Source organism: Syngnathus leptorhynchus, chromosome 6 (assembly GCF_054491065.1).
Source record: "Syngnathus leptorhynchus isolate UIUO chromosome 6, UIUO_Slep, whole genome shotgun sequence".
Classification (NCBI taxonomy): domain Eukaryota; kingdom Metazoa; phylum Chordata; class Actinopteri; order Syngnathiformes; family Syngnathidae; genus Syngnathus; species Syngnathus leptorhynchus.
The window spans coordinates 5,019,877-5,047,630 of NC_141200.1; the positions used below are offsets into that span (position 1 = coordinate 5,019,877).

Below are 27,754 nucleotides of genomic sequence, written 5' to 3' on the forward strand. Positions count from 1 at the left end.
CGTGTGATCTTCATGCTACACGGGCAGCGTGTTCAAATGGTTCCGCCGGATTTGTGGGTGGTTTGAGTTTAGCGCACCCAAACGTTTAAAGGGGAATCAAATTTATACAGAATAGACAAAAAGGGGGAAATATCATTTTTTTGCACTCAGTTGCAAGCAATTTCAGCATGTGAGATGGTTTTGCAATTAGAAGATTTGCCTTGAGTGCTTCAGAAATGATCAAATTTTTTATTTATTGACAAAAATATTGTATTTTTGTTCCTCTATATATGCGGGCGACATTCAGAGGCAGAACAATATAATGCTCTTCTACTCAATGGCAGAAGGTAAAACAACCTGTTGCTGTTTAACAGGGGATGGTTTCCTGCGAGTATTTCACAATTATGTAAGTAAACTTTTGAATAAACTGTGCCAATATCGTTATTATTTCAATATTTTCCATTTACCGGCGCCTCGTAAATGTGTCAAACGGACGCCCTGATCCGACAGTGCGTGTTACGAGTTGTAATTCTCCTATTCGCCAACAGAGGGTGCCCTAAACCACGTACGGCCATGCGGAAGACCAGTGTAACTATTTTCGTGACGTCACATCTTCCGGATGATTTCCATCCAGCCATTAGTAACTATCTCAGTCCTGTAGGTCGTCACGGCGCCGCAGTCGCTCTTTAACACTTTATCTTCCTATTATTAATAACAATAATAGTCTTTCGCCTGTCATACGTCAGCACGATGCAGAAGAGAAGGAAGCCCGAGCCAATCCAACTCAACCCGATCCCCGATGGGAATATCATCAACGGTACCGGAGCCACAGAGTGAGTGTCACGCAACAAACCACCCCTCTTGTGTGTGATTATATTAAAGAGTTGCGTGATTAATCGTTATCATCTCTACCGAGACATTTGAGCTCATGTTATTCCAATTTGGACTTTGCAATTACTGTACATTTTTTTTGATGCGCTTCTATTCTAGAATAAAACCATCATGTGCATGTGATTGGTTATTTATGATTTAATGATTTGACCTGCATTACGACACTATTCCCGCAACAAGTTTGATATGTAGGAATCTTCCCACGATCAGTGATTGAAATAGTGCAGAGTTGTGACATTGTGCTCTAATTATCACTTCCCAGTCAGGCCATAGAAACATCCTGGATGGGAATTACATAATGTTCCCCCCCCCAGGATGGCAGAGAGGCGGAATATCTTAATGTGTTGTCATTGTGATAATATAATGCAAGCATCCCGTGTTTTATTATTATTTGTATTTTTATGCATTGAAGTGGAGTAACTGTAATGGTTAGATTGTTGACAAAATGATTGGATGCCACCATAAAAACAGAAAGTGCACATAATAGACTGGGCTAGGATTTGCCATACATACCTCTTGTTATTCATCTGTGCAAAAAGTTGCCATGGCTTTACTGGTGCTGCTGGTGACGACATGCCATCGGCATGATTGTCCAACATTCCTGGTTGCATGAGGCAGGTGGTGACTAGCCAAGGAACACAAACAACAGAAGAATTTATGACATTGTGAACTTTGACTTCTCTTACATACCAAACTTCTCCATTTGAGTGCTTAGTTGTTATTAAATTCGAAACTTTGAATGCCTAAATGCTTAAACACAACGGCATAGTCACGCCTAAGGACAATTTGAAGTATTCAGTGAAGCAACCATGCATGTGTTAAGAATGTGGGAGGAAGTGGGAGTGTTGAGAGAAAAAACACACAAGTGCTGACAGAACATGTTAAATCTACAAAGAAAATCCCAAATCTTACAATTGTAGTGGAATCTTGTGGATTTTCTTTTTCTTCACATTGCTACTATAAATGTTAGATAAGGCTCTTTGCCATTTCTCTGCAATATGTCCATCAAAATATAGTATGTTTAAAAAAAAAAAGGGTCTTAAAAAAATCTTACTGTGTGGGGTGGAAAAAGCTTTCCATTGTATCATGTTAGATTGGTTTTCGGCTTTTTCCACACTCAGCGTTTTTAGACTAGGCCTTCAAACGTTCCAATTGAAAGTACCGAAGCTGATGCCCTCGGTTATTGTGTGGATGGAGTTCAAGTGGGCCTTGTCGTGCATACTTCCCTCCCACATGTTGCGCGTGTTTCAGTATTTCTGGTGACCTCCACTTTTTCTCGCTCTTGTCGACAAAACACCCACGCCGCCCACGGCTAACTCAACTCGCCATGCAGTGTAACCATGGTTATGGATCAAAAATAAAAGAACTGGACCCTTTTTTTTGTTTGGTCAGTCACGCCAATGTCAACTGAACGTGTCAATCAAAAGACTCGGTAGTAGATGTACCACTCGGGATGATGCATGGAGCTCCACGGTAATAATAAATCTCAGAGCAGCCCTAAAGTCTAAAGAGCTCTTTACTGCTTTATCCTGTTTGGCTTCTCAAGGTAATTGGTTGCCATGACAGCGCCAAAGGAGCAACAGAAGCTGCTTCACAAAACTGATGAGATGTGCGAGAGAGAGAGAGAGAGAGACTCAATCCAGCCACACTGGATTTCCGGTTGATCGTCATTGTCCCCATAAGACAAATAAATCACCAGAATCAAGCTGTGTCTTTTCCATTTGGGCTCAGGTTAATAAATATGGTTCCTGTGTCCTTTTGGGAGGAAGAGAGAGATGTTTCAAAAGAACAGACATCTGCCAAAATGGCCTTTGGAGAAGCTCATAACATATCTGTCTTTTTATAAGAACAAACTTGGAGGCCCTGCAGAAGAAACTGGAAGAGCTGGAATTGGATGAGCAGCAACGTAAACGTCTGGAAGCTTTCCTGACGCAGAAGCAGAAAGTGGGAGAGCTGAAGGATGATGACTTTGAGAAGATATGCGAGCTTGGCGCAGGCAACGGTGGGGTCGTCTTCAAGGTTTCCCACAGGCCTTCGGGTCTGATCATGGCCAGGAAGGTAAAAGCTGTTTGTTGGATTGGGGGGAAAACAGCCTGGTTATTTAGTTGTCATTTTTGTGAGTCGTGACAAGCTTTTCCTGTGTTTCAGCTCATCCACTTGGAAATCAAACCAGCTATCAGGAACCAGATCATAAGGGAGCTTCAAGTGCTACATGAATGCAACTCTCCTTATATTGTGGGCTTCTATGGCGCGTTCTACAGTGATGGAGAAATTAGCATTTGCATGGAACACATGGTAGCCTTCATGTTTTCAAAATGGGAATTTGTTTTGAAGTCTTCCATAAACCATCTTATTGGTTCTAGGATGGAGGCTCCTTGGATCAGTCACTCAAGAAAGCTGGAAAGATCCCGGAACAAATCCTCGGCAAAATCAGCATCGCTGTATGTTCCCCGCCGTTCTTCTGATTCAGTCATTTCACAAATTTCGAGAATGATTCATCCGTGCAAGCATAAATTAACACCTCTAAGGAGTGACACGGTCCATGTTACTCTTCCATGCGGGTTCAGACTAGAAGAGACACGGGTTAATGGCAAATGTGGATTCCGAAGGTGGATCTAAAGGCCGCTTATTTTCACAGGTCATTAAAGGACTTTCCTACCTGAGGGAGAAACACAAGATCATGCACAGAGGTCAGTCGCAATCCACTCACTTGACCCCGCTGATGTATTCAAATACACAATAGCGCTTCTATCTTCATATTTGGACTACTGACAATCGTGATGTTATCCCCTAACATGTTTACATCATCTCATTCTGTCAGATGTCAAGCCATCAAACATCCTAGTGAACTCCCGGGGTGAAATCAAGCTGTGCGACTTCGGAGTTAGCGGACAGCTCATAGACTCCATGGCCAACTCCTTTGTGGGAACACGATCTTACATGTCTGTAAGTTGACATAGGTGTGCCGCTCTACCACATATGGAAGTGAAAACCTCATTTGAAAACACACTGGCAGTCTAAAGGTTTCAGTTCATGGAGCTGCCATCTTTGTTCTTGCACTGTGGGCAGACTAAATAATATATATATTTTTTTTTTTACTCCAGCCAGAGCGGCTACAAGGCACCCATTACTCGGTCCAGTCTGACATATGGAGTATGGGTCTGTCCCTGGTTGAAATGGCTATTGGAAGGTTCCCCATCCCACCGCCTGATACAAAGGAGCTGGAGCACATCTTTGGGACTCAATTGGGAGGTGCAAATTCTGCAGAATCCTCACCAAATGCTGGGCCTACTGGGCGACCTGGCACCTGTGAGTCGAATATGCTTTATTTTTAAAATAAGCTTTTGCCAATATATAATAATGATGCATTTGTTTTGTGCCCGCAGCTTATGGATCAGACAGCAGGCCCCCGATGGCCATCTTTGAATTACTTGACTATATTGTCAATGAGGTGAGTGCTCACACAATTTAAAGTGGTCACGGCTTCAGTAACCTTAATTCCCCTTTTGTAGCCTCCACCAAAATTGCCTGGAATGTTATTCAGTTCAGAATTTCAAGACTTTGTCAATAAATGGTAAGGCAAAAAAAGGTCTGCAATGAGTTGCATGTTCTACAGCAAATGTTTCAAATTCCTAACTTCCCATTTCAGCTTGATCAAGAATCCCGCTGAAAGGGCAGACCTCAAACAGTTAATGGTCGGTGTTGACACATGAAACATTGCCCCACCGGGTTGCACGGTTCAAGCTTCAACTCACCTGACATTTTCATCTTCCCAACAGGTGCACCCTTTCATCAGACAGTCCGAGGCAGAGCAAGTTGATTTTGCCGGCTGGTTGTGCACCACCATCGGCCTCAACCAGCCCGGGACACCCACTCATGGCTCGGCAATGTGACCACCAGCGGTTCGAGTACAGTAAAACCTGTGCCCTTTAATCCTCTAACAGGATCTCTCTATTTTTTTTCTGAGGAATTGGGCCAAACAGTGCAATGAAATGTTATGTATTTTAATGACAAACCTACATGCCAAGTGAAATTACAACCGTGAAACTAAAATGGGCTGCTTTGCAAGCCTGCCTAAAAAGCCATCTTTTTCTATCAAATAATGCCATCTTAAGTGTGCTTAAAGCTTAGAATTGTTGTGGTGAAATAAACTGTGAACATGACTCCTTTGCCTTCTTCAAATTCCATCTCACGATGCCTTGGTTTAAGCAGGCGCAAGTTCTTCAGTAGTCCTGAAAGAGTAGAACAGAACGTAGTGAGACACTTCATCCCAACTACCTAGCTAGCTCGATGCTACGTATGTCTTGTTCAGGGCTTCCAACTAATCATGACGCAGAAACATGGATCAATTTAGCAACCATAAAACAAGTCAGTGTAAATGCAAGGACATACTTTTTTTTTAATGCTTCTTCTCACTTCCCCTTGCCATCTTGTCCATTTTGCAGCCTGAAATGGAGCACATCTTTAGTTAAATTACTGAACCAAGTTAAGATTACTTGTTTTCTGTGCATTGCTCAGGACTTCCATACAATCAGGATTCAGAAACACGGACCAAAGTGGGTATGGTATCATCATAGCTTTAAAAAAACAAAAAAACTAGCCCTGAAGCTTTGCTTACTTGAGTGTCCAGTTGACATGGTTAAGGATCCATTTTTGGTGTGTTCTGGTCATTTTGTTCAATGGCAGTCTGAAATGGGATGAATCGCCAATTAAATTACAGAACCAAGATAAATCTGTTTGTTTCCTGTAATCTGTGCATTGCTCAGGACTTCCATACAATCAGGATTCAGAAACACGGACCAAAGTGGGTATGGTATCATCATAGCTTTAAAAAACAAAAAAACTAGCCCTGAAGCTTTGCTTACTTGAGTGTCCAGTTGACATGGTTAAGGATCCATTTTTGGTGTGTTCTGGTCATTTTGTTCAATGGCAGTCTGAAATGGGATGAATCGCCAATTAAATTACAGAACCAAGATAAATCTGTTTGTTTCCTGTAATCTGTGCATTGCTCAGGACTTCCATACAATCAGGATTCAGAAACACGGACCAAAGTGGGTATGGTATCATCATAGCTTTAAAAAACAAAAAAACTAGCCCTGAAGCTTTGCTTACTTGAGTGTCCAGTTGACATGGTTAAGGATCCATTTTTGGTGTGTTCTGGTCATTTTGTTCAATGGCAGTCTGAAATGGGATGAATCGCCAATTAAATTACAGAACCAAGATAAATCTGTTTGTTTCCTGTAATCTGTGCATTGCTCAGGACTTCCATACAATCAGGATTCAGAAACACGGACCAAAGTGGGTATGGTATCATCATAGCTTTAAAAAACAAAAAAACTAGCCCTGAAGCTTTGCTTACTTGAGTGTCCAGTTGACATGGTTAAGGATCCATTTTTGGTGTGTTCTGGTCATTTTGTTCAATGGCAGTCTGAAATGGGATGAATCGCCAATTAAATTACAGAACCAAGATAAATCTGTTTGTTTCCTGTAATCTGTGCATTGCTCAGGACTTCCATACAATCAGGATTCAGAAACACGGACCAAAGTGGGTATGGTATCATCATAGCTTTAAAAAACAAAAAAACTAGCCCTGAAGCTTTGCTTACTTGAGTGTCCAGTTGACATGGTTAAGGATCCATTTTTGGTGTGTTCTGGTCATTTTGTTCAATGGCAGTCTGAAATGGGATGAATCGCCAATTAAATTACAGAACCAAGATAAATCTGTTTGTTTCCTGTAATCTGTGCATTGCTCAGGACTTCCATACAATCAGGATTCAGAAACACGGACCAAAGTGGGTATGGTATCATCATAGCTTTAAAAAACAAAAAAACTAGCCCTGAAGCTTTGCTTACTTGAGTGTCCAGTTGACATGGTTAAGGATCCATTTTTGGTGTGTTCTGGTCATTTTGTTCAATGGCAGTCTGAAATGGGATGAATCGCCAATTAAATTACAGAACCAAGATAAATCTGTTTGTTTCCTGTAATCTGTGCATTGCTCAGGACTTCCATACAATCAGGATTCAGAAACACGGACCAAAGTGGGTATGGTATCATCATAGCTTTAAAAAACAAAAAAACTAGCCCTGAAGCTTTGCTTACTTGAGTGTCCAGTTGACATGGTTAAGGATCCATTTTTGGTGTGTTCTGGTCATTTTGTTCAATGGCAGTCTGAAATGGGATGAATCGCCAATTAAATTACAGAACCAAGATAAATCTGTTTGTTTCCTGTAATCTGTGCATTGCTCAGGACTTCCATACAATCAGGATTCAGAAACACGGACCAAAGTGGGTATGGTATCATCATAGCTTTAAAAAACAAAAAAACTAGCCCTGAAGCTTTGCTTAACTTGAGTGTCCAGTTGACATGGTTAAGGATCCATTTTTGGTGTGTTCTGGTCATTTTGTTCAATGGCAGTCTGAAATGGGATGAATCGCCAATTAAATTACAGAACCAAGATAAATCTGTTTGTTTCCTGTAATCTGTGCATTGCTCAGGACTTCCATACAATCAGGATTCAGAAACACGGACCAAAGTGGGTATGGTATCATCATAGCTTTAAAAAACAAAAAAACTAGCCCTGAAGCTTTGCTTACTTGAGTGTCCAGTTGACATGGTTAAGGATCCATTTTTGATGTGTTCTGGTCATCTTGTTCAATGGCAGTCTGAAATGGGATGAATCGCCAATTAAATTACAGAACCAAGATAAATCTGTTTGTTTTCTGTAATCTGTGCATTGCTCAGGACTTCCATACAATCAGGACTCAGAAACACAGACCAAAGTGGGTATCATCATAGCTTTAAAAAAACAAAAAACCTAGTCCTGAAGCTTTGCTTACTTGAGTGTCCAGTTGACATGGTTAAGGATCCATTTTTGGTGTGTTCTGATCATCTTGTTCAATGGCAGTCTGAAATGGGATGAATTGCCAATTAAATTACAGAACCAAGATAAATCTGCTGGTTTTCTGTAATCTGTGCATTGCTCAGGACTTCCCATATAATCAGGATTCAGAAACACAGACCAAATGGGGGTATCATCATCGCTTTAAAAAAATAAAATTACAAAGCCAAAGCTTTGCTTACTTGAGTGCCCAGTTGTCTTGCTCATTAGCAGGCTGGAACAGAAGAAAAATTAGTAAAAAAAAAATTCACTTCAAAATAGTGGTAGATCAATTTTGTACCGTAGCACTTACCCAACTTGTACAAAGCAGCCAGATCATGTGTATGAGTATTCAACACGACCAGTAGATGGCTTTTTCCACAAAGTGCATCTCATTCGTTGGTGATTCCTGGAGAGACAATACCATGCGCGTATAAAAAAAAAAATTGCAAGTGACATCGGCATAAAAGTACGTGTTCTTACCTTTGTCCTAACCACTTTCCACTCCAAGATCACTTCACTCTTCAGAATCCTGCTCAGGTCTGTGTTGGTCATCTTGTGCATTGGCAGGCTGAAATGCAAAAATCAATTATGTCATAAACATTTAGAATTTTTGTTTAAAATAAATCCAAGTTAACATTTTCAATCTTCAGAACTTCTTTCATATCACGGGTATCAAACACACGGACCATGAAGTAGAAACCTCATCACAGAAGGCACAGAAACTTTTGCTGTTTGACATTCAACTCACTAGTTGGCCTTGAGGGTCGACCGTTTACGCCAGGTGCCGTACAACAAATCCAGTTTGCGGAAAGCGCTCTCAGTCCAAATGCAGAAGCGACCAACATGACCACCGGGGGCAATTCTAAGAAACAGAAGAAACATTGGTAAAAAAATTCACTTCAAAATAATGGCAGATCAATTTTGTACCGTAGCACTTACCCAACTTGTACAAAGCAGCCAGATCATGTGTATGAGTATTCAACACGACCAGTAGATGGCTTTTTCCACAAAGTGCATCTCATTCTTTGGTGATACCTGGAGACAATACCATGCGCGTATAAAGAAAATTGCAAGTGACATCAGCATAAAAGTACGTGTTCTTACCTTTGTCCTAACCACTTTCCACTCCAAGATCAGAGAATATTTGGCTCAGATATAACAACTATAATATAAATGTGTTTAAATGTTCTTTATTTGGGATTGTATTTCTGTCAAATTCTTTAACCACAGAATTACTTTCTGTTCCGTAAAATGTTAAAGACAGGCCTGACTCCTCGTATGAACCAAACTTATTTATTGTTCAATGAAGCATTGCAGCCTTGATTTTCTTGGGTATTCCCTTCTTTTTAGGCTTCCTCTTGGGTTTCAGCATCTTAGCCTTTATCTATCGCAACCAAAAGAATTGAGTCAGACACAAATTCAAGGTCCACGCTTCCAAGAGTGGTTGCCAGTTTCTTACCTTCGGGTCATGCTTGAGAATGGCTTGACGCCTGTATGACTTGGCGTACGGGTTCAGTTTGAACATTATTCTCATGTTCTTCAGAGGGTTCTTCTTCAGGACTCTGCGGTTGATCTTCTTACTACAAGGAGAAGGCACATTCTTGATGACATTTGTCAAAATCATTCATTTTAGGATTTGGTTTTTGTTATTGTTCAGGACTTATCACCAATTAGGATTCAGAAATGTGGACCATAGGGGCTGTGCCATCACAGCACCACCTATTTTTTCTTAAAACAAAACTTTCACTTGCTTGGGTGTACGAAGAGCTTTGCGGATCACTTCACTCTTCAGAATCCTGCTCAGGTCTGTGTTGGTCATCTTGTGCATTGGCAGGCTGAAATGCAAAAATCAATTATGTCAAACATTTAGAATTTTTGTTTAAAATAAATCCAAGTTAACATTTTCAATCTTCAGAACTTCTTTCATATCACGGGTATCAAATACACGGACCATGAAGTAGAAACCTCATCACAGAAGGCACAGCAACCTTTGCTGTTTGACATTCAACTCACTTGTAGTTGGCCTTGAGCGTCGAACTTTTACGCCAGGTGCCGTACAACAAATCCAGTTTGCGGAAAGCGCTCTCAGTCCAAATGCAGAAGCGACCAACATGACCACCGGGGGCAATTCTAAGTAGGTTCAGCCTGTTCACATTCTGCAGAGTGATGCCTAAAAAAAAAGTACGTCGTCACACAACCTATCATTGACTTTGTTGGAAATTAACTTTTCTCAAACAAAATGAAAACTTACCAGGAATATTTCTGAATGCCTTGGTGACGCCCGAATCTTGATTATAGATGATACAAGGCCCTCTGCGTTGAATGCGTCTACGGTTCCTCATTTTACCTTTACCGGCACGCATGCGCTGAGAGGCGTACACCTGAGAAATTGGAGATTTGCAATGTTGGTTATACATTGCTAGACGCCACTATTATTGAATTATCATAGTGCCATTTGATCAAATGCTTGACACTCGTAATGACCTTCTTGATGTCATTCCAAGCTTTAAGCTTCTTAAGCAGGAGCACTGCCTCCTTGGTCTTCTTGTAGCCCTCAACTTTGTCTTCAACCACCAGAGGGACCTCTGGGATTTCTTCAACACGATGTCCTGCAGAAAACATAGCGTTAACATTTGGAACGTCCACACCTTGAAAATATAAAAGGTTTCAACAAAACCTGCTCAGAATTAAAGACACATCAATACCCCGTGACAGCTGTGAGACAGCAGGCAACTGTCACTGTTCACAGGGTCAGACGCAAATTACACCATCATGGCAAGCGGTCACAACTTTCCTTCCGCACTGAAACAGTTGAGGATTATGATCCAGTCGAACATATAGCTTACCCTTGGACATGATGAGGGCAGGGATGGCAGAAGCAGCCAGCGCAGAGCAGATAGCATAACGCTTCTGGTTTATGTTGATCTTACGGTGCCAACGACGCCAGGTCTTGGTGGGGGCAAACATGCGTCCTCCGCGACACATCTTGTAACAAAGTTAAGGTTATTACAGACACACTAACTCTTTTGGTATTCCTAAACTTGTGTGCTCAGACACAATGGTCATCAGTCAACTGAGCCAGTATTTGACAGCAGGCATACTGTCACTGGACGCAGCGTCGGACGCAAATTACACCATCAGCGCACAGTTTGACAACTACCAAGAAGTGGCACAGTGCCTAATTGAACAAGGATACGTTTCCAAAGGCACCCTGGCCTGAACGGTGAGTACCACCACCCCTCACACGAGGGATACGGGCCACAGCTCTTCCGGTACCCCAGGATTCGGCACTGGTCTGGTGGCCTGGAAAACGTAAATTACTGCGTCAATAACACATCTTTACATTAGGTACCGATCGGTGTTTAATGCACTCACCTGCCAGCTCACTAACTGCGTAGGGCTGACGGTTGTTCTTGCGCATGTTGGTATGCACAAAGTTCACAATGTCAGGGCGAATGGGAGCCCTGAACACTGCAGGCAGGACGACATTTTTGCCTGAGGAGTCTCCTTTCTCGGAGTAAACCGAGATTAAGGGTCGGGCACAGGCCTGAAAAAGCACAATCATTATTTACCTTAAACAATTATTCCATAAGAGTGCACCAAATTGTCATCAAATAAATGCAATCTGAATCTGCATGGATGGTTTACTTCGGACTAAACTTGGTATTTCTCTCATTAAGACGGCGCGAAGACACCGAGTGAGGCCTATTAGCTCATACCAGTTAGCCCCACTCCGTAGGCCTGTTACCTGTAATTCATTTATTTTCGGAATTTGTCAGACCACTAGAATACCTCAAAAGGTGCACGCGTATTAAACGCCAGTAGTTACTCGGGGATTAATTGTAAATGTGAATTATTAGACTTCCATTTAAGAGTTGGGTGGAAAGCCGATACACGTGTCATGAGAAAACTAGCCTACAACGAGTTCAAAATGGCTCCTCGTGCTAATTGCCGTGGCCGGCAGCAATGCACAAACTTAAATTACAACCAAAAATAACCCTGGTAGCGGGTAGCCTTGAGATAGCGTTGTTAAAAGAACACGATATATACGTTATACAAATAGAATTACAGTAGTCTCTTACCATAATCGTAGTTGAATTTTCGGCTCGCCGGGAACCACGCTGTACACGCTATGGCGGCCACTGAAAAAAGGAAGTAAGTAACTCGCCCTCAAAGGGTTATGCCTCCGCCGATACGAAAACCACTTCCGGCTAAAGGCAAATATTAACAAAGGGGTTGGAACAGCGAGAAAAAATAAATTTTAAATTCAAAATGACTATTTAAGTAACTGAGTTACGATTTTATATTATTTGGCTCCAAATGCATACATTTAAGAGATGGTGCCTCTTGTAGGGACTATTTCTTTTCGCCATGTTCTCAAACGTGGACATAATAACGGAAGTACGTCATGAGCATAACAATATCATTTTATACAATTACTTAATTTCCACAAAGAACGCAAAACAGCGCATATTTGTTGAATATACATACCCATTATTAATTTCCTTAGTCTTTCTTTTTAAGAATTATTGTTTCTGTTGAACTCTGAACTTATGACGTCAGAGCGCGCGACAGTCAAACTCATAAAAGCAGTTGCCAAGTTGAAGTCGTAACAAAAAGAGATTTTCACTTATGGCCACCAAGGTTTTATCACATGTAAAACAGTTTTTTAATACACTCAGGTGAGTTATACGTGTTCTTGTATGATATTCGCTGTTGGGATGTTTAAATCGAAAAGCCTTGTTTTCGTAGCCGTTAGCTGTGAAGTGCAGTGAATATTGTTCGTGGTTTTCTGTTTAAAGGAATCTTCAAGAAGATAAGAACAACCATTGTTGCACTTATGAGGTAGTAATTACATTTTTGGATGACGGTGAGTTTTCCAATGTTTCCTTTTAAATCATGTGTATCTCTTGTTTTCAGGATGACATTCAAATATTGAAAAAGGATGGAGATAGAATTGCAGTTCTGAATTTATTGGACTATGGGCACCAAGAAGTCTTCATTTGTGAAAAAGCTGTGAGAAATGTTAAATCCACAGAAAATCTGTTGTTTTGGATTTACATCTATTTTGAGAATACACTTTAATTTCTGTTGTCTCGTAGGTTCCAAAATTAAATGGCTCGGATGAAGACTCGACGCTTGAGACATCAAACTGCACAGACAGCGTTGTTGCCTTGACTGCTCCTCAAACTGAACTAGCACCGCTGCCTCTCACCATCACAAAAGCAAGGTGCTTCCAAGTAAAAAACAGATCCCAGACAAATCAAATGATAAAATCATATTTCATCTAGCCATAAGATCTGTGTGAGGCTCACCAGCCTTTATAAATTTGAACGCTACTTAATGTTAAGTGGTACAGTTTGAGCCACATTTATGAAACAACACATTTCATCAACCAAAATGTTTGTGTTTTTATTTTAAAGGCAACTGCTGTCTTGGTACACATTATCTCAAAATGCCAACATTGAGGCTTTGGATGATCCTGCCCTACGACCTCTGTGGGTACGATGTGACATGTCGGATCCAGCTCGTACCATCTGGTTAGGAGCTGAAGGTGTCTCCGTGGCCAATAAAGTATCTGGTGTCAAATTATATTCTGTTACATGCACAGGTACTGTATATCATCCAATTGCTTAAATCATCCTGAAACAAAGTGAATTGCTGTGTAATTTTTTTTTTGTATTCCAATGTAACTGTTAGGCCCCGTTGAAAACAAAAATGCTCTCATGACTTTGGACGAACTAAAACGAAAGCACAAGGAAAGGCACCACTCATCATCCACGGTAAAGCAATATCTTAATCGATTCTCCTTTGGGTGTTCTGTTATGGATTATGACTTCTTTTGTGATTGCCTCTAGTTGACAATTAAAGGGATTGCCCAGTTCGTCATGTTTGGCTCCATTGTGGTTGAAAACACAACGATTGACTCACAAAGCAGCGTGACGGTGGATTTCAAGTGGAACCACGTGGAGAGTGTACTCGAGACACCCCCGCTGTCCTCTACAGCTACATTAGTAAGCCCTAATTCACATTCAATAGTCACCCCGTTCTCAAACTAACGCACACTAACCAACCATTTAAAATGTGTCAGAATATTAAAGTTGCCATTGGAGACAAGAGAAGCCCCATGTTTGAGGTGTTCAGGGAGCTGCAGTTTCTTCAGGTATTGCACACACACACTATCATACGTGCTATGGAATCACATTAGGAGGCTTAGTCACCAGAGTTTTAAACTGTTCCCGTTTGTTCTCTCAGGTTCTTGCTGATGGTTTAAGAACGGGTGAGGCGGAGTGGTTGACTCCCTTGGAAAGCAAGTCAGCAGTGGATCTGACCAAGGAATACATTCAAGGTATTCTTTTTATCATTTTTTTCAGGTTTGCCTATGATGATCTTGTTGAATTTTCTTTCAGAGCTACAGAGTGTCATAAAATCACAACAGGAGCAGGATTTTAAACCAGCAGAGGTACAGTAAAGCAGAGGGATCATTTATAACCTTTCATGTGTCCCCATCCTTTCGATCCTAATTTTTTTATTTTTTTTCCTAAAGACAGACCCCAAAAGCGTCCATCCAATTTTTACCTCTTTCCTGGAAAGAGTCGATTTGGATTTTGTGGAGAAACTATGGGTTCGCATGAGAATGAGTGAGTCAGCAGTCATTAAGTAAAGAAAAATGGGATTCATGTGGCGGTAACCCAACTCAGACAGCGGTAAACAAATCTATTTCAGGTGTCGTTTGCTATCAAGACATCGTAGACAGCCTGAAATTGGTCATCGAGACCCTGACTTACGGCTACATCACTCCATGGGTAAGGCTTCTGTCGACCGGGTAACAAAGAAAAATGACAGTCTGCGTCATTGACGGCCGTGTCGTGCTGCCGCCAGATTCACCAAGACAATAGCAGCACTCTCAGCAAGCTCATCCTGCAGTCCTACCATCAGAAGATCGAGCACGTGTCACTCACGGGCCTCACGCCTGTCCAAATGTTGTTGGAAATGGGCCTGAACAAGATGAGAAAAGATTACTACAACTACCTTGTTGGTAAATTACTCCAAAGACTGAATGACTTTTGTGAAAGATGGTCTGTGTTTGAAGTTGTACATAAAATGTATTGCCGTCCTTTTTTCTCAGGGGAAGAATTGACATCGCCGAACAACTTGGTAAGATTGGAGATCTTATTCTGTGAGCTGTAGAGTGGATATTGAATATGTGTGATTCCATGCAGACTTATTACCTGAGCACAGAGGTGGATCTGCAGGAGCAATTTATCCGCCTGAAGAAACTGCACCATCTCCTGGAAGTAATTGTGACCTGCAGAACATATTTAGATTTGCCCTATGACAGACTCTTTCTGCTCACACAGTAAGTCAAGTTTGCTCATTGTATTTATTATTATTTTTTTTTATGTAACCCATTGTGAAAATTCAACTTTTGAGTCTTCCTCTTGATATTTTCACAGGTTGTGTTTACAGCATTACAAAACGTCCCCCTATGATGAAACACACGAGTTCAAACTGCAAGTCAAACCGGCGTTGATCACTCAATTCTACCAGAAGTAAGGAAGGCGAGCTTCACAAGCACTGCTCATTATGTGTCCTCTTGTATGCAAAATTGTATTTAGTGTGAAATGTGGGCCTGTTTAGCATATGTCAGTGGTTCTGTTTTATTTATGTTTACTATAGTGAGCCTCCAGTTGTGTGGGGAGTGGAAGTGTCCAGTGGGCAAGGGCCTCACAAGGTCAAGACGTCCTTACAGGTCAGCGACAGACCACTGGTTGATCACGTCTTCTTTAAACCTGGTGAGTTTTGTCCACTCCAACACATCCGACTGGAAATGCAAGTCATGTATGTAACAATTTTTCTTCTTTTTTGCTTTTAGATCATACAAATGTAATCGAGGACAAGCCTATCTGCTTTTCAACTTTGGTGTGCTGCAGCCTTGTCAACTTTGCTTGAATAGAAGAGTAAGAATTCTGTTCCCTGGCAACTTCTTTAAAACAAGACAGTGGGGCTTTTTCACAGCAATGTTTTAATGGGAAGAGTCCATATTTTCGCAGCTTGTTATTGTAAACACTGTTTCCACATCAAATTAAAATTCAATCAACGTATTCATTGTGAGCACACAATTCATGAAATATCTGATTTACTTCTTCTCTTAGTTTTTTGTGTATAGTATTGCCATGTTGTAATTGTTGCACCGATTAGTTCCGCCTCTGTAGTAGGAACATGAGGAAGATGGCACTCAATAAAATGGAGAGCGTGCACACAGTGGGAACAACAATCTCGGTTACCATCTCCATGTGGCTGGTCAGCGGGTCTGCAAAGAACACACGCTATTTAGAAACGTAGACCTTGGGCTCAGATGCTGACAATCAAGCATGTCGCAGCACTCAAAGGGTTTGACGTTGTTGTTTTTAATTCTCAAATTTTTCTATTATCTATTGTTTGAATTGAATCCTTTTTGAGCACAGGTGATTTCTTACCATGTATAAGTCTTAGAATATTGGCAGCAGTACTCCGCTGATCCTCTATTAAAAAAAGAGAAATAACTCAGAGTTGATGAACAATAATTAAAAAACCCTTTGAGAACTGCACACATCTATAGGCAGCATCAACCAAGCAACGACAAAAGAATTTCTATCGCCATTAGTTTGTTTGAATGCCCGAAATGTTTTCTCACGATTAACCGACACACTTCATGCAAGTTAGTAAAATGATCACAAAACGACACACCCGGAAGTGAAGACTTGTACCGGCGCTCAATCAAGTTCTAAACTTCATCATGCACAGGCCAAACCCTTGGCTTTTCTGCATGTTCCGTTGCTTTTCTTCTAGCTGAGGGGGCAAACAAAGACAATTTTGCTAGGTTGAGTATGGGATTGCCACTACCTAAATTTAATTTGCTAAATTGCCAAGGTTATTTTTTTGGGAGGGGTTATTAGGACCACACAAAACATTTTGACATTTATATTCTGCTGAGTGCCAATTTTATTTTTTTTAATTAATATATTGCTTCTGAAGTTTTACATTTTAGGTCAGAATCTTTGTTTACCCCAGCTAGTTGTTAGTGATGGGGGTGTTTTTTTTTTGTGTTTTTTTTTTTAAAGGCAGACTGACCTGCAGCAAGAAGCTGGTTACTTGATGAGCAGGTCTCCACGGCCTTCCTCCTCCAGTTTTCAACCTGTGAAGTTGTGCAGGAAAAATTCTTCAGATGGAGACAATCACAAATTAAGAGGTAGGTGGCTTATAAAATGTCATTGCCTCTTTTATTTTTTTAGTTTCTGTAATACATGGGGCAAAAAATTACATTTGGTAACTTGACAATGTTGGACTATAAGTTAACTATTTTTGCCCCTTACCTCTCTCTGATTGGGAAATCCATTGGCGCTGATAATGCGCTTGTAAAACTGAACGGAAGCTTTAGGATAGCGAGGCTTGTTTTTATTCCTAAAGTCCACGTAATACAAGCCAAATCTCTCGCTGAAGCCTTCGTCCCACTCAAACTTGTCCAGCAGCGACCATGCGGTGTAACCTTTGAGATTCACGCCGTCTCTTAGGGCTGAAATGAGAGAACGTAATACATACACATAATGACGAGTCAGAAAATGTGAAGGAGCTCTCCAGCCTTCACCTTTTAGCATCTCATTGATGTAATCTTTAAAGTACTGTATCCTCCAGTCATCACACAACTCTGTGCATTGCATCTTCTCAGAGACTCCATTCTCGGTCACGTAGATCATCGGATTTCCATACTGAGTCTTTAAAAAAAATAGAAATAATGTAATCAGATTTCCTTTTTGGTCCACATCAGCCGAAACTTGAACCCAACGAGTCACCTTAACAAAATTGAGCATGCGTCGGAACCCCCACGGCACAGAGTAGAGCCACTCCGAGCCGGGGTCGGGCCACTGGGGGTCGACCAGCTCGGCCAAGTCACGGTCCATGAAGAAGCTGCTGCTTCCGCGGCCAGACGGGTTATTCTTCTGGGTGATGTAGCGTGTGGTGAAATGACTGATGCCCAGGAAGTCACATGTGCCCTTGATGTAGCTCTTCTCCTGGGGAGAGAACGTGGGCAGGCGAGATGATCCGAGACCTTGCTGGGCACTCTTCCTACCTGTGCGTAAATAGCCCGTGTGTTAACGTACAGTCATCCCGGCGGAGATTTATGAAAGCGACGTCAACTTGCCAATAAAGTCTTTCATCACTTGAGGGTAGTCTCCGTGAAAGACGGGCGTGGCAAACCAGCCGAGGGAAAACTGCACGTATCTCTCGGCCGCTTCGATGTCCTTCTGGTTGCTGATGTCGACGGGCTCTCCCCAGTCCCCTGTCAGAGAGATGCCCACGAGACCTGCAGATGCAGAAGGCAGTGCTCCAAAAAAAAAGAAAGAAATGGATTCTGGGAGATCGTATAGAGTGCCCTGATTGTCTACCGTTTTGTTTTGGCCTCCACTGTGCATCGTAGGTGTGCCAAACTTTAGCGTGAGCCTGAAGATAGAAAATGCATTTCACATTTGAGATCATTTTTCTCCAATGAAAACCAACTCCATATCTTTGTTTTGAATCCAAAAGTATATGGAATATGCTGATTATTATTTTTTGCTGATTTCCTGACATTTTGGACCGACTTAATTCATAAATGGTCCTACCTTGATAATGTGATGGGCAGCTCGGTATGCTCCAGTTCCTCTCGTCCTCAGTCCAGGAGCATGCTCACCTGTTTCGTAGCCTTCCACTGCGACCGACTATACATGACACAATGTTAGGCCTTATATATTTAAAAAATATAAAATAAAATGCAGAACATGACCGAATTGTGACGTAAACACACCCATGGATTGCTGAATGTAATCCAGTGCTTTACTCGGTTGCCAAATCTTTCAAAGCACAGACTGGCAAAGTCGTTAAAATGGTTCACCATGCTGATATTCTGCCATCCACCGTATCGCTCTTGCAACACCTTGCAACACAATGAAGTCAATCAATAATAGAAGAAGAAAAAAAAAAAAAAAAAAAAGTAGGGTATCGGTTGTATTCTATGCGCACCGACCTGCGGAAGATCCCAGTGATACAACGTCACAATGGGAGTGATCTTGCTGCCCAGCAAGTGATCAATAAGATCGTCATAGTACTGAATACCTCTTTCATTGATGTGATCAGCTGTGAAAGGGGATTTAAAAAAAATACATGAGTAAAACCAAATAGAAATAAATGTACGAGTAGCTCACACAAGTTGCTCACATTTGATGCCTGTGGGAATAAGTCGAGGCCAAGAGATGGAAAACCGATAGTGGTTCAGTTTGAGTTCTCGCATCAGTGACACGTCCCCCTGTCCAACGTAAGACGCAATGAACAATTTGTGGAACTTGTCCCGTCATAATCTGCATGCTCTTACCTTGACGTTGTAGTAACCCTCACAAGAGGAATCCCCGGTGTCATTTTTTTCAATTTTGCCTCTCTTGTGGCTGAATACGTCCCAGATGCTCAAGCCTTTGCCATCTTTGTCCCAGGCTCCTTCTGTTTGATAGGCGGAACCGCCGGCACCCCACGAAAATCCTAAAATGACAAATTGATCAAGGTCTCCTCAAAATGGTTGATAGTCCCAAATGAGAATAACTTTCTCTTCTTCAGCATCATCATACCAGCTGGAAAAGTGCCATAATAGAAGGAGCCGTGGTCGTTCTTTGTCCAGTCGAAGTCCTCAGTCGCAGACACACACAACACCAACATAAGCACATGGCACACACCGAGCGCACGGCCAGAGTGCATGGTCTTTCTTCTTCAGTCTGCAACGCACTTGGGGTCTGCTTCTCCTACACTTCTGTCCACATAATACAAAATATATGGTGTACTATAATAAGTGATTTCCCCCCCGATAATTTGACATATTTTAGATTATGTCCATTTTACGGGACACACACTTCCGTTCAATTATATATGGAATGTCAAGCAACATTTTTTTTAAAAGACTCTATTGGGTTTGTGCCCCCCAAATAAATCAATATAATAAATTCCGTTTTTAAATTAATCAAGGCCCGCCGGGCTGCCAGTTTCCCTTCCTGGACACAGAAGCATGTGATGGACACTGAGGGGTCCCTCATCCCCAAACAGACAATTACACCCCCCCATTCAAATTCAATGGGCTGTGAACTTATTTTGCTGAGACTGACACAACTCACACAACTATGATTTCACGTCTGTAAGCAAAATCATTATTATGCAGTGAGATTTAGGCCAACTGCACATAGATTTAAAAAAAAGTCTTTTATAGAATGTAGCGGTTGTGCAGATTGTCCAATTTATATACACACACACATATATATATATATATATATATATATATATATATATATATATATATATATATATAAAATTATTTTTTTTAAACTAAAAACACTTTTGCAATGCACATATTTACACTTTTCATAGCATCTTTTTGACCCACATTTTAAAATAAGTGTTAACTAATTGAACCCATTGAAATGCAACATTTTTACGACTTTTCTAAAATGATTGTACTTTTCTGTGATTATTTACATTTGTATTATAACTATTTTAAACTACATTCCTCAAATAATAACATAAATATGCTTCTTTTCCATATTACCCCTCTAAACGGTGACAAATTCCAATCCAATTACCTGTCTTTTATGAAGAGGTCATTTGTAGGCAGCGTGATCTCAGTCCTGTCCCAGTGCAAATGTTTTGTTTTTTTCTTCTTCCTGGGACTCCAGCCCACCAAATGTAAAGCTGCCTCCTGCAGTAGTGCACGCGTGTGCAGAGCTGGCCCCCGCTATGACATTCAAAGCTGCTCCTATTGTGAGGCTGGATGCTTTGTCTTAGCTGTTAGAAAATGCTGAATAGTTTGTTGGCAGAAAGTGTTTACACGGCATAACTCATTGGCCTCGAATACAGAAAGAATTAAAGCGTGGCTATTGGCTGTATTGGATTGACATTACATAAACAAGAATGCTTTTACACACTACTTCATGTGAAAATTATTTATAGAATTGTCACTAATGTAAAGTGGAGATCAATAATAAATGTAAATCAAAAATAATCTTCCAGAACATGAAAACACATACAAAAAAATGGTTTATTTTGTGCTTATGGTATCTTTATATGGCCCAGCCATACTTTTTAATTCTAACAGGCACATTTTAACATTAACATTTGTGGTTTTCAGCTAAACAGTGGTACCTAATAGTCAAATTGATAGAAAAAATAAAGCACCTACACGTCACCGGATATTTCGGTGTGATATTTCTAACGACATTTGAAACAAAGATCGTACGACTTACTGAAATTCTAATGCATTTCACAAGGTAATGGAAAGGATACTAGGAACACCGGACTAAAATCCAACAAGCCACAAACTAGTGACAATAAATTAAACTTTTCAAATGAAAATACTACACCGTTAGACAAATCAACACTTCTACAGAAGGTGACGTTGGAGTGTTTAGATGGTGAGGTCACTTTCAGCATGAAGGAAGAAACCAAGCAGGTCAGTAATCGTCGTCATGTTCGTCATCCCCATCGGGCACAAACACAAACTCGTCGTTATCATCATTTTCATTCTGCTCTTCTTCATCATCATCGTCGTCCTCATCTTCTTCCTCATCTTCTTCCTCTTCCTCCTCCATATTGTAATCAGCAGCAGTATTCAGCAGAAGCTTGGTGCAGTTAATTTTGTTTTCATCGTCGAGGTTGACGTCCTGTAGATACAAAAACAAAAAAGAATTATTGTGATTAGATTTTACTATGTCTCTGGTGAATGGACACTGTGGTAGGATACCTCAATTTCTGGAGATGGGCATTTGGGTTCTGCCTCCTCATTTTGAGCTCTAATGATTGATTTCAAGGCACCTTCTTCGAACTGAAACACAGACCATAGAAAATGTATCATACAAACCAATGGTACCTCAAATAAAATGCTGTTTAAACCTAATGCTCACCTTTAACCTGTTCAGTTGGTCTTGTAGCATCACTTTGATTTTGAGAAGAGTCTCCTCTTCCTTTTTCAACTCCTGTAGACGGCTGTGCATTTTTACTGGTTTCACATTAGCAGACCACAAACTGAAATAAAATTGAGATCAGATTAGCTTCAACTTTATTGTCATAGCGCGCCACAAGTAAAAGTCAATGCAGATCACGTCTAATGAGAAGTGAATGAGCTGTGTATGACGAGTACAAAAGGATGTCATTCTTTTCCTCTCGCAAATGTTACAAATGGTCAACGGAGCGATTCATTGTGTTGTAGTCGTAGCGCCATTTCATTTCCAAACGCGAGGAAAACGGAGCCTAGATAAAAACATTTCTAACGTTAGTCAAACTGAGTTTAAAACACAAATGAATCTATTCCGAACTGGGATTGAATGTAACCCGGAAAATAATAACGGCGTGTTTTCTATTCCCCAAACCAGCGTTACCTTTGTTGCCCGTCGTGTTTAGAGCTGCATAATAGCGGAGGCAAAACTGTGGCAAGCAGACTCTGTTTTGAAAATAGCGATCTATTAACGAGCATACAACACGGAATGCCTGCGAGAGCTTCCTGTTTACTTCCTACGTTGACGTCACTTTCGTGTGCTTGCTTTTTAAGTCGTAGGAATTTTCAAAATCATGCGAAGCCGCTGTTTGTTTCCTTACATCTGTACTTTTAGGTAATGTCCTTTATTCACCTATAACAAACCAAAATGAGTGAGGAATTAAATGAAATATTGATCCATTTCACATTCTTAACACTTTCAATACTTTTGTTCTCCCAATTTATCTGGAAGCGACCGTTAGAGTGTTGAACGTTTATCGTGACTGTACAATTTACGACATTTAAAAAGTCTTTAAACGCAGCGTCGTCTTGGCTTGATATTTGGCGACACCTTGTGCTAAACAACAGTAACTAGCACCCGGTACTGAAGCGCAAGTCTCAATTTACAAGGTAAAAAACAAAAACAACTTTTCACCTAACATTTATCTCCGTCGAAACACAATTTGAACATATATTTGGTTGACAGAAAAGAAAACACCGCCACAGAAGTAAACAGTAGCCTATATTTGTATAGAACTCGACTGTTAACGCAAGTGTCTCCCGAACTGAAGTGACAAGTGGTAACATTGTGGCATGAGAAAGCTCATTTGCCATCGTTCATGATTTTAAGCCCAATAATAAAGCAACAAGAGTCACGCTATCTAGGTATCAGAAGCTATGGGTGTGCTTGCTCATGCTGCGTTGTTGCATTGTATGTTAAATCGCAAATGCTAATTGTCCTTCTCGGGATTACAAGTGAATGCAATGTCAACATGTAATTTTTTACATAACTTAACATAATCGCTCTTCCCTTTTCCTGCATGTAAATCTTCATTAGTATTCATTGTCTATTCAAATGAAGGCAAACAAGTGAAAAGTTGATCAATCACAGATGGTGCTCATTGATGTGAACGAGATCTAAAACGCCTCTTAATCAGTCGCCAAAAACTGTGAGAGGACTGAAGCCTATTAAATTCTTTATACGATTCCTTGGCTAAATCCATCCAGATGTGATCATCCCAGCAAACTGGCATGACAGGAGACAAGCCAAAGCCCCGCCCGGAAAACCATAGACTTGTCTCTTTTCTTCTACATGTCAACAAGAAGAGCCGGAAGTCGTAGTCACGTGATAACATCTGTCAATATTCTTGGCCTTGCTTGGTAAAACTCTAGCTGTGTATCAGCCGATCAGTGTCGTAGTGACCTGAAGGATTTGGGGAGGTCAGATGAAGCAGCTGCAGGCCTCACCAGCACCTGCACGAGAGGCCCCCGGCGAGGCGGCCGTGTTTCCGTGCGGTAGCTTGCGAGTGGCTAATGCGATGCAGTTATCACCCCAGACGCAGTTGCTTTCTCCTTGTCATCACGCATACTGCGCCGCCGCTCTGACATTTCCTTCGCGCGGCGGCTTAACGGCAGCTGAGGCCACGACTCAGTCAGCCCTACATGTGGCCGTGTGTGAGCGTCCGTCTGCTATGCTTGTGCGCCGTTTGAAGGTGCTCCCACAGTCTGTGGAATGCAAGGCCGCGCTGGGCGTGTTGGAAAAAGGGCCTCCCAAAAGGAGAGGCGGGGGGGGACATAAAAGAGAAGGGGGGGTGACCTTTGAGCAGTGCAGTCGGGCTAGTAAAATGAAGAGCATTGCAAAAAAAGTGGAGGGATGAAGATGAAGATTATCCAAAGTGAAAGCTGATACCTTGAGAGTTTGTGTTGTAATTGGCTCGTGAGGGGTTAGAAAGGTCACGCGGTTATTGTTTTCTTTTTCAAAAAGAACTTGACGACGTTTGGAGACCAAAGCGTCTATTACGACAGCATTGTCGTAACAATCGCCGCTGTTCCGCGTTATTGATTGCCGTGATGTGCTTTAGGTCAGGTGAAGGGAAACGAGGGGGTTGGTAGCTCCAGGATGTTCTCTCTCAAGCATTCCACTGAGGTGGACGGGAGCCTCGGGCGCCTGTGGAAGGAAAGACTCATGTGATTCGGGGGCCTTTGTTTCCAAGGAACTACCTCAGCCTTTACATATCCGTTTCCGACCTCCCACACACACACATATACAGTATCGTCGTGCATATCTGCACGCACACACGTCTGACTCCTGATTGTGTTTCAAGCTCATCACCACTGATAGAGATGCATACGTTGCTGGCCAATATCTCCATGTGCTTAGGCATGAAAAAGACCCCAAAAAACGATTCGCTTAAAATCAGGTGAAGTAGAACGGAATTTGAATCCCAAAGCTCAGATGTGAAAGTTAGGTAGCTTGAATACAAAATGTCAATTTTATTTGTTCTGCATGTTTAAATGTATGCAAATTAACCCCCTGTCCCCAAAAATATCTTACATTTCCATAATTTGGGACTAATAAAGAAAAACAAAACAATTGTGAAATAAAGACTGCCGTTGTGCAATTGAGAGCATATCTGTAAATAATGACAATAAAATAGCAATAATAATAATAATACTACAATAGATATTTTCTAGGTTATTGACTAATTTATGACCCCATTTAGTTGTTTTTGCATTAATGTGAGGTTGCATCTTCATTGTTTTTGTAAAGTGTCATACTTACTAAACATTCTGCAACTTAATCATGTGTGACTGCGTGCAAAATGGAAAAGATTTGCCAAATGTTTTGGAAAGTTAGTCCCAGGAAAAGTGAACCCAGTTTGAACGCGTTGGCAGGTCCGGGATGTTAGGCGATCCCATCTAACCGCAGTCAAACGATCGAGGCCGGGCTTGAGATGGAATGGAGCGGCTTTGCGCCGCAGGCGGGGGGAACGCCACGGGGTCACGCCATGACAATTTGGCCCCCGATACGATGCGGTTTACTTTGGCAGAGTTCGGAACCCGAGTCGCGGTGAAGTCGTCTATCACAACTGAAATTTATGAACTAATTGACCACCCGTACAGAGCGTCGTTGCTCCGCTGGCCGTTCTCCACGCGGCGAGCAAGATTAATGACTTTCCTTTCCTCTCTCTTGCTCCCTGTCCTCTCCCTCATTTTGTAAGCCTCCCCGGGCTGGTTCTTTGGCGGGGTCCTTCACACCTCCCTTGATACCTCAAGTTTAAACATGCTTGTAATGTCAGAGCAGCCAGAAGAAAATGATTATTTTTCTGCTGTTGGCTTTCCATAATGATTCCATTTATCATTTTGTTCTATTGGTCAGTTGGAAACGCCCAATTGCCTTCCCACCTAATGTGATGAAAGATGCTTTGGAATGGGCTAAGATAAACGGACGTTGGGTCGGTAGGAAGTTTCCGACCGATTTTCACAACAGAGAGATCGGCAAAGGTCGATTTTATATATTCACCGCCTTGTGCCAGCGACGCTCGCTTTGATCGAGCGTGATCCCGATCCCCGCCCACCGATATCCCGACCCGAGCTTCCAAAGTGAGACATTCCAGACAGGCGTCCTGCCCGTGACTAATGATAAGGCATTTTCAACTTTCCACTGCTGTGGGCCTCTTGGCATGATAAATGAAGTTTTCCTTTCTTGTAGTCCGGGTCAACACCGCAGAATAGTTTGACTTGGATCGCTTTGGGTGATTATTTTATGTTTTGTACGTCTCCGAGTTGCGGCTGTGATATATTTCACGTTGACTTTTTGCACTCGGGACGCCGACATCCCCGCCGAGACGAGGTGTCGTCAGTTTATGGCTGATTGGATTAAATGAACTTGATTACAAGATCCTAGACGTGTCGTAAAAAGTTGGTGTTTATTCAAGACGTAATATATAAGAAGCATCTATTACTGCCGGATTAGTGAGTGCGTATCGGATAATATTGTTGCTATTCCAACTTTTTATGGGGCTGGATAAAATATGTCATCTCATTTCACAGTTTAAGGTTCTGCTCTGTTAAAAAAAAAAAAATCACCATTAAACCTCAGTGGTTCCTTTTTTTTGGTTGAATAAGCTGTGCCGAAACTGATGTTCCACTTTTTCACACATGCCCTTTTCCCAAATGAGTCTTCTTAACATGGCGGATTTGTTTATACTTCATAAAGTTCATCAAGATTCCATGGAGGTCTTGATAAATTAATCACCATACACAAACTGTTGATTTACATTTTATTTCATTGTGTGACATGTAGCCGTTTGTTTTTATTGACTTTTTTGGCATTTCGATTCCTTTCTATGGAGCCTAAAACAGATTGATGTTTTACTTTTACTCGAAATGTGCTTGACTATCATTAGCGCAGATGACAAATACGCGCAACTTGCCGAGTCGAAAGTGGATCCGGCCAGAAGTGGCGTATTCATTCACCTTTCGCCCATTAGTGGACAAAGTTGAAGAGGTCTGTCATGACTGCGGCTTACATTGTTGGGCCAGGCAGGAAGTGTTATGGAGGGGGGGCTGTGGGGGGCGTCGCTAGGCAACAAGACGGGCAACTTGGCGTAATGAGCGGCAGGGCTCAGGAGCTGTCTGCTCAGTGTTCCAGGCCCTGACGAGAACAGACAGGCTGGCCCGGGACGGCCTGCGTGGAGCTGCCACCGCGGCCACCTGCTCACAGCAATCATCACCGGCGCTCCGACCGGCCCGCCACCGATACGGCATACAGCCCCAATTATGAGCTCCGCGTGGCCCTCCCCTCCCCTCCTCCTCTTCCAGCCATCACGAACACTACAGCCAGTCTGACAAGGAAGCCTTTTTTTGTTTCCCTTGAACAATCTCTAATTAACAACATTGGTCACGGCGAAGTCGGGCTGCCGAAGAGGCCCGGCCGGCCTCTGCGCGGGTAATCAGCTTAAATACAAGTTTATTTCCTGCCCCCTGTGCCTGGCCGCTTCCAGCGGCGCTTGCTTTTTTTTTTTTTTGTGTCCGTTTACCTCCAATTTCCTCCCAGCGCTAATGTGTCTCGTAGCCACACTGTCACTTCCACTTGAGGCCACGCCGGCTGATCTTGCGATGGTTCTCAATATAACGTGAAAAACTCTGGGAGTCGTATCTTACTCAAATTCAATAACTGGAACTTTCACTCGGGATGGAGGTCCCATCAAAGCAAATCCTGGTGCTGAAATGTAGCTTGTGAGGGTGACCTCATTACCAGAGCAGGATTAAGTGTGTTTCAGCCCAGGGCAGAGAAGGCGGTGGAATTTCCTTTCATTGGGGAGGTGTTATTGTTGGAGAGCTGAATAGAAACCGAGCAAGCGAGATGAAATGTCTTTAGTCCCGATGCACGACTGCCACTACTGATTGTATGGAATTATGTCTAATCATCTGTCTCGACAATTTCAAACAAACCTCATATTGGCTGATGGACCAGACGTGACAAATATGCAGTTGGTATCTATTATTATGGAATACATTTGCCATTGCTGAGGGTGTCTGTTCTGGTTTACTCAAAGAGAAAAATGGGTTTCCATCGTTCAGTTTTCCACGGTTTGTGGACTTGTGGTGTATTTTCGGAACACTTTATTTCTTTGATTAAACGTTTTGTGTGGGATTAATTGTGGTGGTCAATGATTGTTTAGTTTAACTTAATAC

The 27,754-nt window shown here is 41.8% G+C and overlaps 6 protein-coding genes, 13 non-coding genes and 2 pseudogenes across 28 annotated transcripts; 2 read left to right on the forward strand and 19 right to left on the reverse strand.

The window, feature by feature from the left end:
- The first annotated feature begins 594 nt into the window (after positions 1–594).
- map2k1 (mitogen-activated protein kinase kinase 1) lies at positions 595–5,033 on the forward strand. Of its 2 annotated transcripts, none has more exons than XM_085913388.1 (11): positions 595–812; positions 2,718–2,928; positions 3,019–3,165; positions 3,234–3,311; positions 3,509–3,560; positions 3,692–3,816; positions 3,979–4,179; positions 4,257–4,321; positions 4,383–4,444; positions 4,520–4,565; positions 4,650–4,750. In XM_085913388.1, exons 1-10 carry the CDS (start codon positions 730–732, stop codon positions 4,522–4,524), a joined length of 1,029 nt encoding a protein of 342 aa, XP_085769514.1. In that variant the 5' UTR covers positions 595–729; the 3' UTR covers positions 4,525–4,565; positions 4,650–4,750. The 2 variants fall into 2 exon arrangements, with proteins under 2 accessions (XP_085769514.1, XP_085769513.1); XM_085913387.1 differs by having other exon boundaries at positions 599–812; positions 3,975–4,179; positions 4,650–5,033.
- Positions 4,859–8,843, reverse strand: LOC147055476 (uncharacterized). 7 transcript variants are annotated; one of them, XM_085913391.1, is made up of 17 exons: positions 8,692–8,843; positions 8,501–8,614; positions 8,233–8,320; positions 8,063–8,158; positions 7,953–7,984; positions 7,709–7,777; positions 7,466–7,534; positions 7,219–7,287; positions 6,971–7,039; positions 6,724–6,792; positions 6,477–6,545; positions 6,230–6,298; positions 5,983–6,051; positions 5,736–5,804; positions 5,489–5,557; positions 5,263–5,316; positions 4,859–5,102 (listed from the first exon to the last, which is right to left on the reverse strand). In XM_085913391.1, exons 4-16 carry the CDS (start codon positions 8,087–8,089, stop codon positions 5,283–5,285), a joined length of 783 nt encoding a protein of 260 aa, XP_085769517.1. In that variant the 5' UTR covers positions 8,090–8,158; positions 8,233–8,320; positions 8,501–8,614; positions 8,692–8,843; the 3' UTR covers positions 4,859–5,102; positions 5,263–5,282. The 7 variants fall into 7 exon arrangements, with proteins under 7 accessions (XP_085769517.1, XP_085769521.1, XP_085769516.1 ...); XM_085913395.1 differs by lacking the exon at positions 7,466–7,534; XM_085913390.1 differs by lacking the exons at positions 7,953–7,984; positions 8,063–8,158; positions 8,233–8,320; positions 8,501–8,614; positions 8,692–8,843 and having other exon boundaries at positions 7,709–7,930.
- LOC147055477 (small nucleolar RNA SNORD18) lies at positions 5,381–5,450 on the reverse strand. Its single transcript, XR_015066577.1, has one exon. It is a non-coding gene; the product is annotated as a small nucleolar RNA SNORD18 (small nucleolar RNA).
- Positions 5,629–5,698, reverse strand: LOC147055478 (small nucleolar RNA SNORD18). Its single transcript, XR_015066578.1, has one exon. It is a non-coding gene; the product is annotated as a small nucleolar RNA SNORD18 (small nucleolar RNA).
- LOC147055479 (small nucleolar RNA SNORD18) lies at positions 5,876–5,945 on the reverse strand. The gene has a single exon (XR_015066579.1). It is a non-coding gene; the product is annotated as a small nucleolar RNA SNORD18 (small nucleolar RNA).
- Positions 6,123–6,192, reverse strand: LOC147055480 (small nucleolar RNA SNORD18). Its single transcript, XR_015066580.1, has one exon. It is a non-coding gene; the product is annotated as a small nucleolar RNA SNORD18 (small nucleolar RNA).
- Positions 6,370–6,439, reverse strand: LOC147055481 (small nucleolar RNA SNORD18). The gene has a single exon (XR_015066581.1). It is a non-coding gene; the product is annotated as a small nucleolar RNA SNORD18 (small nucleolar RNA).
- LOC147055482 (small nucleolar RNA SNORD18) lies at positions 6,617–6,686 on the reverse strand. Its single transcript, XR_015066582.1, has one exon. It is a non-coding gene; the product is annotated as a small nucleolar RNA SNORD18 (small nucleolar RNA).
- On the reverse strand, positions 6,864–6,933 carry LOC147055483 (small nucleolar RNA SNORD18). The gene has a single exon (XR_015066583.1). It is a non-coding gene; the product is annotated as a small nucleolar RNA SNORD18 (small nucleolar RNA).
- LOC147055484 (small nucleolar RNA SNORD18) lies at positions 7,111–7,180 on the reverse strand. Its single transcript, XR_015066584.1, has one exon. It is a non-coding gene; the product is annotated as a small nucleolar RNA SNORD18 (small nucleolar RNA).
- Positions 7,359–7,428, reverse strand: LOC147055485 (small nucleolar RNA SNORD18). Its single transcript, XR_015066585.1, has one exon. It is a non-coding gene; the product is annotated as a small nucleolar RNA SNORD18 (small nucleolar RNA).
- Positions 7,606–7,670, reverse strand: LOC147055486 (small nucleolar RNA SNORD18; annotated as a pseudogene).
- Positions 7,849–7,915, reverse strand: LOC147055487 (small nucleolar RNA SNORD18; annotated as a pseudogene).
- On the reverse strand, positions 8,395–8,465 carry LOC147055488 (small nucleolar RNA SNORD18). Its single transcript, XR_015066576.1, has one exon. It is a non-coding gene; the product is annotated as a small nucleolar RNA SNORD18 (small nucleolar RNA).
- An 83-nt stretch (positions 8,844–8,926) lies between the features above and the next one.
- Positions 8,927–11,981, reverse strand: rpl4 (ribosomal protein L4). Its single transcript, XM_085913389.1, has 10 exons — positions 11,835–11,981; positions 11,128–11,299; positions 10,949–11,055; positions 10,599–10,737; positions 10,237–10,361; positions 10,004–10,133; positions 9,766–9,922; positions 9,504–9,587; positions 9,212–9,332; positions 8,927–9,136 (listed from the first exon to the last, which is right to left on the reverse strand). Exons 1-10 carry the CDS (start codon positions 11,835–11,837, stop codon positions 9,053–9,055), a joined length of 1,122 nt encoding a protein of 373 aa, XP_085769515.1. The 5' UTR covers positions 11,838–11,981; the 3' UTR covers positions 8,927–9,052.
- Positions 9,660–9,730, reverse strand: LOC147055490 (small nucleolar RNA SNORD18). Its single transcript, XR_015066575.1, has one exon. It is a non-coding gene; the product is annotated as a small nucleolar RNA SNORD18 (small nucleolar RNA).
- LOC147055491 (small nucleolar RNA SNORD16) lies at positions 10,431–10,530 on the reverse strand. Its single transcript, XR_015066586.1, has one exon. It is a non-coding gene; the product is annotated as a small nucleolar RNA SNORD16 (small nucleolar RNA).
- On the reverse strand, positions 10,799–10,897 carry LOC147055492 (small nucleolar RNA SNORD16). Its single transcript, XR_015066587.1, has one exon. It is a non-coding gene; the product is annotated as a small nucleolar RNA SNORD16 (small nucleolar RNA).
- Positions 11,982–12,287: 306 nt separating the features above from the next.
- Positions 12,288–15,857, forward strand: zwilch (zwilch kinetochore protein). Its single transcript, XM_085913386.1, has 18 exons — positions 12,288–12,434; positions 12,555–12,597; positions 12,673–12,768; positions 12,855–12,982; positions 13,176–13,363; positions 13,453–13,535; positions 13,611–13,766; positions 13,844–13,915; positions 14,008–14,101; positions 14,163–14,215; positions 14,300–14,393; positions 14,479–14,558; positions 14,635–14,791; positions 14,882–14,910; positions 14,976–15,112; positions 15,210–15,305; positions 15,433–15,548; positions 15,629–15,857. The coding sequence occupies exons 1-18, from the start codon at positions 12,385–12,387 to the stop codon at positions 15,703–15,705; spliced, it is 1,749 nt and encodes a 582-aa protein (XP_085769512.1). The 5' UTR covers positions 12,288–12,384; the 3' UTR covers positions 15,706–15,857.
- On the reverse strand, positions 15,778–19,530 carry lctlb (lactase-like b). 3 transcript variants are annotated; one of them, XM_085913399.1, is made up of 14 exons: positions 19,389–19,515; positions 19,142–19,302; positions 18,988–19,075; positions 18,797–18,906; positions 18,578–18,706; positions 18,396–18,491; positions 18,180–18,234; positions 17,932–18,097; positions 17,586–17,859; positions 17,381–17,507; positions 17,109–17,308; positions 16,867–16,930; positions 16,233–16,277; positions 15,778–16,066 (listed from the first exon to the last, which is right to left on the reverse strand). In XM_085913399.1, the coding sequence occupies exons 1-14, from the start codon at positions 19,513–19,515 to the stop codon at positions 15,951–15,953; spliced, it is 1,758 nt and encodes a 585-aa protein (XP_085769525.1). In that variant the 3' UTR covers positions 15,778–15,950. The 3 variants fall into 3 exon arrangements, with proteins under 3 accessions (XP_085769525.1, XP_085769524.1, XP_085769526.1); XM_085913398.1 differs by lacking the exon at positions 16,233–16,277 and having other exon boundaries at positions 19,389–19,530; XM_085913400.1 differs by lacking the exons at positions 15,778–16,066; positions 16,233–16,277 and adding an exon at positions 16,520–16,584.
- Positions 19,531–20,818: 1,288 nt separating this feature from the next.
- snapc5 (small nuclear RNA activating complex, polypeptide 5) lies at positions 20,819–22,319 on the reverse strand. The gene is made up of 4 exons (XM_085914220.1): positions 22,179–22,319; positions 21,705–21,825; positions 21,545–21,625; positions 20,819–21,464 (listed from the first exon to the last, which is right to left on the reverse strand). Exons 1-4 carry the CDS (start codon positions 22,271–22,273, stop codon positions 21,255–21,257), a joined length of 507 nt encoding a protein of 168 aa, XP_085770346.1. The 5' UTR covers positions 22,274–22,319; the 3' UTR covers positions 20,819–21,254.
- Between the last annotated feature and the right edge of the window lie 5,435 nt (positions 22,320–27,754).